Source organism: Lepidochelys kempii, chromosome 23 (assembly GCF_965140285.1).
Source record: "Lepidochelys kempii isolate rLepKem1 chromosome 23, rLepKem1.hap1, whole genome shotgun sequence".
Taxonomy (NCBI): Eukaryota; Metazoa; Chordata; order Testudines; family Cheloniidae; genus Lepidochelys; species Lepidochelys kempii.
Window position 1 is genome coordinate 2,764,981 of NC_136402.1, and position 13,025 is coordinate 2,778,005.

General features: G+C 63.2%; 1 protein-coding gene across 1 annotated transcript in view; it reads left to right on the top strand.

Annotated features, from left to right (window-relative positions):
- The window catches only part of RYR1 (ryanodine receptor 1), a 92,357-nt gene that overhangs the window by 8,190 nt on the left and 71,142 nt on the right, over positions 1 to 13,025 (top strand). Inside the window, 11 exon segments of the mRNA XM_078850381.1 lie at positions 115 to 219; positions 961 to 981; positions 3,465 to 3,539; positions 6,722 to 6,800; positions 8,500 to 8,612; positions 8,937 to 9,030; positions 9,358 to 9,454; positions 10,047 to 10,121; positions 11,443 to 11,599; positions 12,012 to 12,176; positions 12,350 to 12,471. Of these exon segments, the coding sequence (XP_078706507.1) occupies positions 115 to 219; positions 961 to 981; positions 3,465 to 3,539; positions 6,722 to 6,800; positions 8,500 to 8,612; positions 8,937 to 9,030; positions 9,358 to 9,454; positions 10,047 to 10,121; positions 11,443 to 11,599; positions 12,012 to 12,176; positions 12,350 to 12,471 (1,103 nt within the window).

The following is a 13,025-nucleotide window of genomic DNA, read 5'->3' on the forward strand; positions in this document are numbered from 1 at the left end:
TCCTCTCCTCCTTCCCCCACCACTCCCCTTGGGGCTGTGGCTCCAGGGCCGCGTGTCTGGTTCCCCATTGGGGATGGCAGAGCCCCCTCTGACCCTCTTCTCTCCTCCCCGCAGAATGTCCCCCCGGACCTGGCTATCTGCTGCTTCATCCTGGAGCAGTCGCTCTCTGTCCGCGCCCTGCAGGAGATGCTGGCAAACACTGTGGAGGTGGGCAGCGAGGTGAGCGTGGGGGAGGGGGGCATTGCCTGGGGGAGAAACGGGAGGCCCTCTTCCCCTCCCAAGGCTGTGCTTGTTGGCCCCGCGGGTGTCTGGGGCTCACTGGGGTGTACAGCGGATGCTGGAGAGCGGAGCGGGAGACGGGGGGGGGGGGAACAGTGGGGGGTGGGGCCGTGCTGTGGAACCGGAGAACGGGGGAGTGAAGCGATCAGGGAAGGGAGATGCAGGGCGAGTCTCGGGGCTGGAGCGGAACCAGGGGCCCATCCAGCCCACTGTCCCGTCACTGGCTGCTTCCGAGGAATGGCCCAGGACCCCTGCCCCATGGGACCTTCCCGCCTGACCCCCACGACGAGCAGCCCTCCGAGGCCCCCTGGCTCCTCTGGGCCCCCCTCCATTCTCTCTCTCTGGCTGGGCTCCGCATTGATGCCCCGCCTTTTCGTTAACCTTGCCTAGCGCAGCAACCTCTAGTGGCGGGGAGTTCCCCAGGCCGCCGGCGAGTTGGGAGGAAAAGGCCTGGCTCAGGCAGCTCTTTTGACTATGTCCCCTTGTCCCCTCACCCTCTGCCCGTGGGTTATCCTGTGCCTTTTGCTCATGGAGAGGCAGCGCTGGCAGGGGGGGTCTGCAGTGCCCTGGATGGGGGTCCCAGCCAGCCCTCCCTCCCTCCCCCCGGCAGGCGGTCGGTTCATCTCTTCTCTTCTCCCTTTCTCTCTCCTTTGCTTCTCCACCCATCTGCCGACGCTCTAGGGTGTCGACTTGGACAAGTGGGTATGTGCCGATTTCACTGCAGTGACCCTCCCCTTCCTAAACACCCCCCACCCGTCTCTCACAGGCATCCGCTGGGGTTCCCACCTGCTCCCCCGGCAGCCGCTCCGGAGAACGGAGCGTCCCCTTCGGAGCTAGGGCGGCCAAATGGGACCCCCGCTATCTCGGCTAGAACCCCCCAAGGGCCGTTCCCATGGGGGCAGGGCGGACACTGTCTCCTGAATCTCCCACAAACCCCCTTGATTTGCGTCCCAGGGGATGATGCTGATTGTGCCCCTTTGCCTGGCTGCCGGAGGGTCTCCGAGTGCTTTGCCAATTGGATGCTGCCCCACGACCTCCGCGCCAGGCCAGTGTTTGCCTGAGGCCGCGCACTGAGTACGTGGCAAAACTAGAAAGGGGACCCAGGAGTCCTGACTCTCAGTCGTCCTGCTCTAACCACTAACTCCCAGCGCCAGGCAAGGGGTCCCTGCATAACCAGCCCCTGTGCCCCACCCCAGAGGTGGCTGCATCTCAGCGCCAGGTGAGGGGTCCCTGTATAAACAGCCCCCATGCCCTGCCCAATAAGTGGCTGCATCTCAGCACCAGGTGAGGGGTCCCTGTACAAACGGCCCCCATGCCCCACCCCAGAGTCAGCTGCATCCCAGTGCCAGGCGAGGTGTCTTTCACGTACCATGCAGCGCACTGGCCGCGTTTGGGCCGTGCTTCGGGATCCCTGGGTGGAGTTGGGTGGTGGGAACAAAGGAGCCTCCGTGATTCCCCTTTCACCCCGATTGAGACAAGGTGGAAACCCCAGTGCCTCCCCTGAGTAACCCTTTCCTTCCTGGCAGCCCCCCCCCACACCCCGACACCCCCTTCCATCCTTCGCTCCATCTCCCCATGACCCCTCCTCCCCCACTAGCCCCTCCCATTCCCAGTTGCGGTGCTGTTTTGATCCCATCCTCCACCATCCCTCCCTTCACCGCATGGTCCCTAAATGCCAACAGGCTGAGCCCCCCGGCGTGGGGCACTGTGCAGGTGTGGGGGGTGGGCTGGGGCAGCACGTTTGGTCTGCCCCATGGACTCGCTCGGCATGCTGGGGGTGGAGACTTCTGATGCAGGGTCTCTCTGAGCCTCTTTAACCTACTCGCTGTGGGTTGAGACGGTGCACGGCAGAGGGGGCAGGAGCGCTCCTATAACAGAGTGGTACCATGCACATATAGAACAATATGGCCCTTGCGACCAGCAGCTTATTATAGTGCCTGTGAAATAAGGCGCATGCCAGGCCCACGTAATACTGGTCATATTACTTCAATATGGCCTGGGCAATATTGACTGTAGATGGCCCGCATAACACTGATCATATACAGCAATATGGCCCGGGCAATATTGACTATATGAGATGGCCTGCATAACACTGACCATATACAGCAATGCGGCCCTGGCAATATTGACTATATGAGATGGCCCAGGTAACACAGATCATATACAGCAATATGGCCCGGGCAATAATGTGGGCATAACGTGCAGCAGTCCTCCTATATGGTCATATGCCTGTTTAATAATCATATAATAAGCCATATTATATGATCATACATGGTAATAGGGACCATGTAGTGACCACGTGACATGGCCCATGTTATAATGATCATATGTAGCGGGATGGCCCTATAACTGGCCCTTGCAATAGTCACCGTAGATACACTGGTAATAAGGCCTGTACAATAATGACCATGTGTAGTTGAGTAATATGGCCCATGCAATAGAGACCGCGAACAATACAGCCTGCCCCGTACTGACTGTATATATTCTAGTAATATGATCCGTAAAATAATGACTGTATATTCTCTAGTAATCCGGCCTATGGACTGTAGAACCGGAGCCGTTATTATTCATGGTGCCAATAGATCGTGTTCGGTTGGCAGGTGCCATGTAATAACAGGAACCGCATGTGGGCCAGTGGGCGTAGGGGGAGGGGGTTTCGCCTGGTATCCAGCATCCCCCATGCCAGACTCGACCTGTACCTGGACTCCGGCCGGCAGGGCGTGGCCTTTCCTTCTGACAGCGTGGGGGTGGGGAAGGGGCAGCATTGGCTCCCATGGGGGAGCTGACGTAGGATGGATGCCACTCTCCCCACCCCCTCGCATGCCCGGGGAGAGAGACAAGGGCTCGATGCCACGTCAGGTCAGCCGGGCCGCTCACTGTCCTGGCCCTTTAACCCTGGGCTGGATTCTGGGGGCTCAGAGGCTGGGTGGGTGCTGTGGGCCGGGGGGGAGGGACAGAGGGGAGGGCGGCATCGCTCATGGGCGATGGCACCCGGGACCCCTGAGTCGCTGGTCTGAATGAGCTCATGTCAGCGGTAAGTTGGTCCCCAGTGAGATGAGTTCAGCAGGTCTCAGCGCTGTTATTAGCCCCTCCGGCTGCTTCCTGGGTTGTTGGTCTCACCCATCCTTTGGCGGGCGCTGAGTTCCCTCACTGACGGTCACCTCCTCTTGTCTGCTTCACCCCAGTCTTCACAGGGCGGCGGGCACAGGACCCTGCTCTACGGCCATGCCATCCTGCTCCGCCATTCTCACAGCTCCATGGTGAGTGATGGGGGGCAGGGCAGGGAGCAGCGCAAAGTAGGGCGGGACGCCGGGGTGATGGGCCCAGCGGCTGGGGTGCGGTACAGGGTGGGGACACATGCCGGGCGGGACGCCGGGGTGATGGGCCCAGCGGCTGGGGTGCGATGCAGGGTGGGGACGCGTGCCGGGCGGGACGCCGGGGTGATGGGCCCAGCGGCTGGGGTGCGGTGCAGGGTGGGGACGCGTGCCGGGCGGGACGCCGGGGTGATGGGCCCAGCGGCTGGGGTGCGATGCAGGGTGGGGACGCGAGCCGGGCGGGACGCCGGGGTGATGGGCCCAGCGGCTGGGGTGCGGTGCAGGGTGGGGACGCGTGCCGGGCGGGACGCCGGGGTGATGGGCCCAGCGGCTGGGGTGCGGTGCAGGGTGGGGACGCGTGCCGGGCGGGACGCCGGGGTGATGGGCCCAGCGGCTGGGGTGCGGTGCAGGGTGGGGACGCGTGCCGGGCGGGACGCCGGGGTGATGGGCCCAGCGGCTGGGGTGCGGTGCAGGGTGGGGACGCGTGCCGGGCGGGACGCCGGGGTGATGGGCCCAGCGGCTGGGGTGCGGTGCAGGGTGCGGACGCTGTTGTACTTAAAGTACGGCACAGGATCTTCTCAGGGGGAATAAGGCAAGGACTTCCTTTGCTGGTAATACATATATCAATTAACACTGTATCCTATGCGTATGATCTATATATTACACTCCTGCACTCACACACACACGCTCCGTCGTCTTGTTGTTACCAACTAGTTGCTCCCCTTAACTTCACTGGCCAGGTGAGTTAGATGGAGGAGGGGTGGAGCCGGGGCTTCTGCCGATCCGGATCGATGCTCCCCTGCTGACAAGACGAGACCCAGGGTCCTGCTGCAAGACACCTCACTTTTATAGCAGCTTCCCGCGCATCCAAGTCGAGCCCAGATTCAAAATCTGGGTCTGTGTCCCGCGGTCCTTTGTGCTGCTTCCCTCTGGGTGTTGCCCCCCCCCCCCATGCTGTTCAAAGAGGGTGTTTCCAAACGAAGGCGCTGGCTTCTAATCCCCAAGGCCATCACTGTGTCGGCTCTCCTTTAGCCAGCCCACTTGAGAAGTTTTATTGTTCTTGGGTCTGGCTTCCATCCCCTCCCCAACTGTTGCAGCTGGCTGGAGGTGCCGGCCTTCCTCGCATCATTCATTCACACCTCATTCAGTCAACAGGGCAGTTGATCAAAAGGGTGCGGGAAGATCTTATTCTACTTATAGCAAAAAGATATTTTTTTTAACATTATGCCAAAGCTCAGTACAAAGTTTTCTATATAAGGATCTGATACAAAGTTGGATGAAAATAGAGGCATAATACGAAGTCAAATGAAAGTTATGTGAAGATCATAGAATAGAATATCAGGGTTGGAAGGGACCTCAGGAGGTCATCTAGTCCAACCCCCTGCTCAAAGCAGGACCAATCCCCAACTTTTGCCCCAGATCCCTAAATGGCCCCCTCAAGGATTGAACTCACAACCCTGGGTTTAGCAGGCCAATGCTCAAACCACTGAGCTATCCTGCTTAATGCAGAGATTTATCTACAACGTGTGCTGGGTGGGATGCCGGGATGATGGGCCCAGCGGCTGGGGTGCGGTGCTGGGTGGGGACACGTGCTGGGTGGGACATCACAGCTGAGTGGGGTCTCGTGGCTGGGTGGTCCCCAGGGGTATCTCTCGGCGTTGGCACGGCATCACTCCTTTCCGTGGGCCAGCAGGGCAGACACCGCTCCCTCCTGCAGCTCCCCCGGGGCGCCCAAGGCACTGGGCACTCGCCTGGCGCAGGGGACGGTGGCGCTGTGCCGATTTCCGGTGCCGCTCTTCCAGCGGCTCCGGCCTTTCTCTGCCTTATTTTCCTCCCCTGGCTTCTTTCTGTGCCGGTGAAGAACCCACCCGAATGCCTTTCTGCCTGGGCCCCTGCCAGGGCCCTACAACCTTTCGCCCTCCAGGGTCCTGCCGACAGCTGGGGCTGTTTTGCTTCGCAGGCGTCCAGACCGGGCGGCTCTATTTTAAACACCCGCGTAATGCGTTCCATGCTGGGGAATGCCAAGGGGCGACGGGGCACCGCACGTGTCTGCCAGGAGCAAATGCCAGACGTGAGCCACCCTGGGGCAGCCCTCCGGCCCCCTTCCGCAGCCCCGCATCTCTCCGCAGCGTGTCTGGCTGAGCCTGGACTCCTGTCGAGAGCCCCTTCCCCGCATGGACTCCCGAGCCCCGGGCTCTCTCGGCTCCATATGGCCCCGGGGAGGATCCCGCTCAGTGTGACGCCCTTCTCGGGGGTTCGCTCTCTCTGGGGCCGCACCTCTGAGCCTCCAGCCGGCCTCTCTTTGCCGTGGGCCCCCTCAGGGAGTCCCCTCGCTCTGGGCCCCCTGGACCCTCACCCCGATCTCCAGCCTGCATTGACTCTCCACCAGCATCACACGGGAGGTTTATTGAACATCTGGACCCAGCCCAGGCAGGGCCAGTCTCAGCCCCGGCCAGCTGGGTCTGGCCCAGCTCAGGTGGGCTCCGGCTATTCCTTATCCCCAGTCCAGCCGACCCCCGAATGTCCCCTCCCGCAACAGCTCCTCCTCCGTCCTTTGTCTTAGGTCCCAGATAAACAGGCCCCGGGGTCTTTGTTCCCCTGCTGGCTGGACCCCACCCGGCTGGGCTGGGCCGGTCAGGTCAGGGGGTCCTCTCCCCTCAGCCCATTTCCAGCCTCCTGGCCAGAGCCGGGTGGCTCCCAATCTGGGGGGGGGTCCCAGGCACTAGTTGCTGGGCACCCAATTTCCAAGCGGCTGTCTGGGGTCCCGCAGCCAGGCGAGGTCACTCCTGCTCCTCTGCAACAACAAACCCCCTCGCTACACACGCAGCACACAGGGAAACTGAGACGCACACCCAGTGAGAAAATCCCCCCACGCCGTCACACCCTCCGAAAGCCGGTGTGGCTCCCTGCTCTAACCCCTAGACCCCGCTCTCCCTCCAGAGCTGGGCAGGGAACCCAGGAGGCCTGGCTCCCTGCTCTAACCCCTAGACCCCGCTCTCCCCCCAGAGCTGGGCAGGGAACCCAGGAGGCCTGGCTCCCACGCCAATGTCCTCACCACCGGGCAGTGCCAGCTCCACTCCCTACTCATGCTGCTGCCTCCATTTCTCTTCTGCCTCCTGCCCTGACAGTACCTGAGCTGCCTGACCACGTCCCGGTCCCTGACGGACAAACTGGCCTTCGACGTGGGGCTGCAGGAGAACGCCTCAGGTATGGGAGGGGTGACGGGCAACGCGGAGCTGGTTGTTTAGGTGTATTACGGTAGCGCCTGGGATCCCCCAGCCATGGGCCGGAACCCACTGCAATGCTGGACATTTTCATTGCTCTTAATTAAGTGTATTATGGTAGTACCCGTTAGCCACACCCATGGACGGGGATTCGATTGTGCATGGTGTTGCACAGACACTGCTCTTGGGGAAACTGAGGCACATACAGGGGCAGTGACTTGTCCAAGCTCACCCAGCAAGCCAGGGGGAATAGAACCCAGGAGTCCTGGCTCCCAGTCCCCCTGCTCTAACCACTGGACACCACTCCCCTCCCAGGGTCAGGGATAGAACTTAGGACTCCTGGCTCCCCGCACTAGATCCCACCCCTTCTTGGACCCAGATCACCGTGTGACCTGCAGCAAGTCCCTGCCCCGCACTGTGCCTCAGTTTCCCCACTTGCCCAGTGTCACGGAGTCCCTGGGCGATGCTCTGGAACTGCTCTCTATGAAGCCAGTCAGGACTCTGGTGAAGTCTCCTCTCTGCAAGCAGCCTGTCTCCAGGGGAAACAGCTCACCCAGCTTCCACCTTCCTGGGGCTGACCTCGGAGCATTCAGCATCCCCTGCCCCTCCATGCACTTCCCACAGCGAGTCTGCCCAGGTGGGCTCCTGGGGAAGCCAGAGGGTCCTGCCCCCCAACTTCGCAGTCAGACGTGACTCTCAGCCAGCCAGTAAAACAGAAGGTTTATTCAACGACGGGAACATGGTCTAACACAGAGCTTGTAGGTGCAGAGAACAGGATCCCTCAGCCAGGTCCATTTTGGGGGGCAGTGAGCCAGACAACCACGTCTGCCCTTCACTCCATGTCCCCAGCCAGCCCCAAACTGAAACTCCCTCCAGCCCCCCCTCTCTGGGCTTTGTCCCTTTCCCGGCCAGGAGGTCACGGGATTCGTTTGTTCTCCAACCCTTTAGCTCTCACCTTGCAGGGGGAAGGGCCCAGGCTATCAGTGGCCAGGAGGCAGAGTGTTGCCATTTAGATACCCTGGCCCTTTGCTCTGCAACAATTACACCCCCTTATCCCATCACCTAGAGACTTACAAAATGCCTAGGGGAAACTGAGGCACCTACACAGTATTCAGAGGAAGCATTAAGAACAGTCCTGCTTTGTCACATCCAGCATGCAGTGCTGTGTAGCTGCCAAGCGTTTCCATTCATACTGTCATGGTTTGTCCGCATTTGCCCGGCTGAGCGGCCTGTGCCAGCCGCAGACGCCTGCCACCTTCCTGCTGGGTCGGCAACGCCTCCCTGCTTGGATGCCCCTTAAGCCCTGACTCCCTGACCCCAGGGGTTCGGGAGCAGAGCCCCTTGGTCAACTGGCAAACGCTCAAGGGGGCTCGGCCGGCACCTGGCTCTGCTCAGACTAAAGAGAGATGGTGGAGTGGGACACCTGCGTGCCCCCAGTTCCTGGAGAGGGGGTGGGGGTTCCCAGCTGCTGGGCTGTGCCCCCATGGGGTGAGTCCATGGGGCCTGTGCCCCAGTAGGGCCAGGTTCCTGCCCTGGTGCCCTGGGCTGGCGGGAGGGTCCAGGGCAGGGTGGTCTCCATGTTCCTGAGAATTGGGAGGGGAGCCAGAGCTGTCCCTGGGCCCATCCCCTCCCTGCCCCCCTGGCTGCTGGCCGCACCCGCGCCCTGTCTGTCCCGACCCCAGGGGAAGCCTGCTGGTGGACCATCCACCCCGCCTCCAAGCAGCGGTCGGAGGGCGAAAAGGTTCGAGTCGGGGACGACCTCATCTTGGTCAGCGTCTCCTCCGAGCGCTACCTGGTGAGTAGGGCCGTGCACACGGGCCGGCCTGCCTGCATGTGTGTTGTGTGCGTGCACACACGTGGGGCATGGATGTGTTTGCACGTGTGCAAGGGGTTGTGTGTATGGATGTATGCGCGTGTGTACCAGGCTGGGTGTGCAAGCCCCCTGGGCGTGTGTCTGCTGACCCAATGACAAGACCCTAGGTATAGGTAGGTGGGAGAGGCAGGTGGTTCTCGGCCCGGACTCCTGGGTTCGTGCCGGTGTAGGCAGCACCCGGGGGGCTTGTCTCCCCTGGCTCTCTGCTGACCTGCCTTGCCTTTCTGTCTCTCTTCCCCCTCCCAGCACCTCTCCACGGCCAGCGGGGACCTGCAGGCCGACGCCTCATTCATGCAGACCCTCTGGAACATGAACCCCATCTGCTCGGGCTGCGAGGAAGGTCAGTTCCCCCATGCCCTGCTCCCAGGGGTTGTGGCTGTCCCATGCCAGCCCTGGGGGTGGCCCCTGAGCCTGCGGCCATGACCCTAGCAGCTGGGGGGCTGCAGGTCCCTGGGTAGAGGCGACTCCCTGCCCCTCTGATAGGAGAGAGAAGGGAGAGGGGTCAGGACTCCTGGGTTCTATCCCAGCTCTGGGCATGGAGTCGGGTCTGGTGGTTAGAGCGGGCGGGGGGCAGGGAGTGGCTGGGAGCCAGGACTCCTGGGTTCCCTGAGTCATTGTCCCTCCCCTCCCTTTCACTGATATTTGCTGGTTTCTCCTCTCCTGCCAGGGTACGTGACGGGGGGTCACGTCATGCGTCTCTTCCACGGGCACATGGACGAATGCCTCACCATCTCCTCCAGCGAGCAGGGTGAGGAGGAGCGCAGGTACGGCCCGGAGAATGATTTGACACCCACCCCAGCGGGGCTCGAACCTGTGGCCTTCAGCGCCGGGAGCTCGAGCTAAGGGTGTGGCCCGGGGGTCCCTGCCTTGGGCGGGGTGCTGGGGGATGCAGAGCGACGTGGTCGTGTGACCCAGGGGAGGGGCAGCGCTGGATGGGGGGGAGGGGGAAGGCTCTTGGGTTCTGTTCCTGGCTCTGCCCCGCCCTGCTGGGCAACCTCAGGCGAGTCACAGCCCTCTCCGTGCCTCAGTTTCCCCTCCCACCCTGTGCAAGCTTTTTGGGGCAGGGACTGTCTCTCAGTGCAGCACCCAGCCCAGTAAGAAGCCCCGATATCAATCAGGGGAGGGGGGGGGCTGTGCAGTGTCTGTCCCAGTGGGGGCAACCCCAGTTTCCGTCGGTACCTTTAGGGGCTGCCATCACACCATTGACAGCATCAGGGGCCCGACTGGGTCTCTAGCGAGATCGGCCTGTTCTGTGGCGAGCCAGGGTGGCCGGATCTGGCCTGCGCGCCCACGGATGCGGGGGGGGGGGGCATGGCTCGTTTCCCCCCCCACACGCTCCCTCTCTCTCCTCCGCAGGGTGGTGAACTACGAGGGCGGTGCCGTTTGCACCCATGCCCGCTCCCTCTGGAGGCTGGAGCCCTTGCGCATCAGGTAGGGGAATCGCAGGTTCTGCCCCCCCGCCCAGAAAGGGGGCGCCGGCCTGGGACGATGGTGTCACGGAGTCCCCGGGCGATGCTCTGGACCTGCTCCCCATGAAGCCAGGCAGGACTCTGGGGCAGTCGCCTTCCTGTGAGCAGCCTGTCTGCAGGACACACAGCTCACCCGGCTTCCACCTTCCTGGGTCTGACCTCGGAGCATTCAGCCTCCTCTGCCCCTCCGGGCGCTTCCCCCAGCGAGTCCCCCCAGGCGGGGTCCTGGGGATCCCAGAGGGTCCTGCCCCCCAACTCCGCAGTCAGACGGGACTCTCAGCCAGCCAGTAACACAGAAGGTTTATTAGACGACAGGAACATGGTCTAACACAGAGCTTGTGGGTGCAGAGAACAGGACCCCTCAGCTGGGTCCATTTTGGGGGGCAGTGAGCCAGACAACCACGTCTGACCTTCACTCCATGTCCCAGCCAGCCCCAAACTGAAACTCCCTCCAGCCCCTCCTCCTCTGGGCTTTGTTCCTTTCCCGGCCCAGGAGGTCACCGGATTCCTTTGTTCTCCAGCCCTTTAGCTCTCACCTTGCAGGGGGGAAGGGCCCAGGCCATCAGTTGCCAGGAAACAGGGTGTCGGCCATTGTCTGTGTCCAGATCCCTGCACACACCGGCCCTCGAGGGCTCTGCAACGATCATACACCCTCACCCCACCCCCTAGATACTTAAGAACTGCCCAGGGGAAACTGAGGCACCCCCAGACTATTCAGAGGAAACGTTAAGAACAGCCCCACTTCGTCACAGATGGTGTCAGCTGAGATAATGGTGCTGGATGATGTGGGGTGTGCACAGGGACTGTATGGACAGGAAAGTGGAAAACTGTATGGCCCGGGGTGGGGGAAACTGCATGGACTGGAGGATCAGGGACTGTATGGATGGGGAAGTGAGTGACTGTTTAGGCCGGGGTTGGGGTGGGGACACAATTGTACGGACCAGGGGGTGGGGGACTGTACGGACGTAGGGGACTGTATTGACCAGGGGTGGGGGACTGTGTAGACCTGGGGGACTGTATTGACCAGGGTGTGGGGGACTGTATGGACCGGGGAGGAATTGGGGACCGGGGGGAGGTTGGGGACTGTACAGACCAGGAGGGCTGGGGACTGTACGGATTGGGGAGGTCGGGGGGCGGGTTTGAATCCAGCGGGCGGGAAGGGGGGGTCCCGGCGATGGGGGCCAGTGGGGCTGGGATGACCCACGTCCCGTGGAGCTGGGGGGCCCAGAGCCGGCGTATGGCAATAGCACTGGGTTTCTCTGCCCCCCGCCCCCCCCCGGCAGCTGGAGTGGGAGCTACATGCGGTGGGGGCAGCTGTTCCGGGTGCGGCACGTCACCACCGGGCGCTACCTGGGGCTGGCCGAGGAGAAGGGGCTGGTCGTGGTGGACGCCGAGAAAGCCAACACCAAGGCCACGGCCTTCTGCTTCCGCGCCTCCAAGGTGAGCGCGGGGGGGGGGGGGGGTGTCAGACCCAAAAACTTTTCTTGAAGTTTCCACCTGTCCCCCACACTCACGGCCCCCCTCCCCCCATGCTTACGGTGCCCCCCCTCCCACTCACACCCATGGCGCCCCTTCCCCCCGCTATCCCGGCACCCCCTCCCCGCACACTCACAGCACACCCCCTCCCACTCACACCCGTGGCAGGCCCATGGCGCCCCCTCCCCCCACATTCATGGCGCCCCCCCCCCCAGTTCCCAGCACCCCCTCCCCCCACACTCACGGCGCCCCCCCCCCAGTTCCCAGCACCCCCTCCCCCCACACTCACGGCGCCCCCCCCCCCCCGTTCCCGGCATCCCCTCCCCCCCACTCACGGTCCCCCTCCCCCCCATTCTCGCCCCCCCCCCCCCCGCAGGAGAAGCTGGACGTGGCGCCCAAGCGGGACGTGGAGGGCATGGGGGCCGCCGAGATCAAGTACGGCGAGACCATGTGCTTCGTGCAGCATGCGGCCAGCGGCCTGTGGCTGACGTACGCCGCCCCCGATGCCAAGGCCCTGCGCCTGGGGCTGCTCAAGAGGAAGGTGGGGGCTGGCGGGACGCGCCGGAGGGGGGGAGGTCCTTGGGGCTGCCCAGAGGAAGGGGGGGTGGGCGGGACACACTGGGGGGTTCCCTGGGGCTGCCCAGAGGAAGGGGGGCGGCCGGGTTCGGGGGGTTCCCATTCCCCGCTCACCCCACGGCTCTGCCCGCCCCCCAGGCCATCCTGCACCAGGAGGGGCACATGGACGACGCCCTGTCGCTGACCCGCTGCCAGCACGAGGAGTCGCAGGCTGCCCGCATCATCTACAGCACCAGCGGCCTCTACACCCACTTTGTCCGGTGGGCCGAACCGGGGGGGTACCTGGGGGCTCGCAGGGCTGGGGGTTGAACCCTGGGGAGAGCATGGGGAGGGGTCTGTGTCCCAGGCGGGGCCTGGGAAATGCAGGGGACGAACCCTGGGGGACATTGCAGATCGGGGGAGGGGGGTGTGCAGAACCCGGGGAGAGGTTGGAGATGGGGGGGCTTGACCTGGCTGGGGGGGTTGTGAAGATCGGGGAGGGGGCTGATCTCTCCAGTGACCATGCCCCCCTGCAGTCGGCTGGGTGGATGCTCTGGTCCCCCCCCGTTTGCCGCCCCAGAATGCTAAGCAGCCTGGCTGGTGCCCCCTGCCAGCTCTGGGGGCCAGTCCCCAGGGGGCGAGTGACGGGTCTGGGTGTCTGCAGGGGGGGTGCAGGGAGCAGGTCGCGCTCTGGGAACCCCTGAGCTGGGGAGGGGGTGGGCGCAGTCTCTCCCCTGCCCCTGAGCAGGCCCTGTTCCTAGGCACCCCTCGCCTCTGCACCTTGCGCCCTCCCCCTTGCTCCCACATCTCCCTCTTACCCCCCTCGTTGACTCCT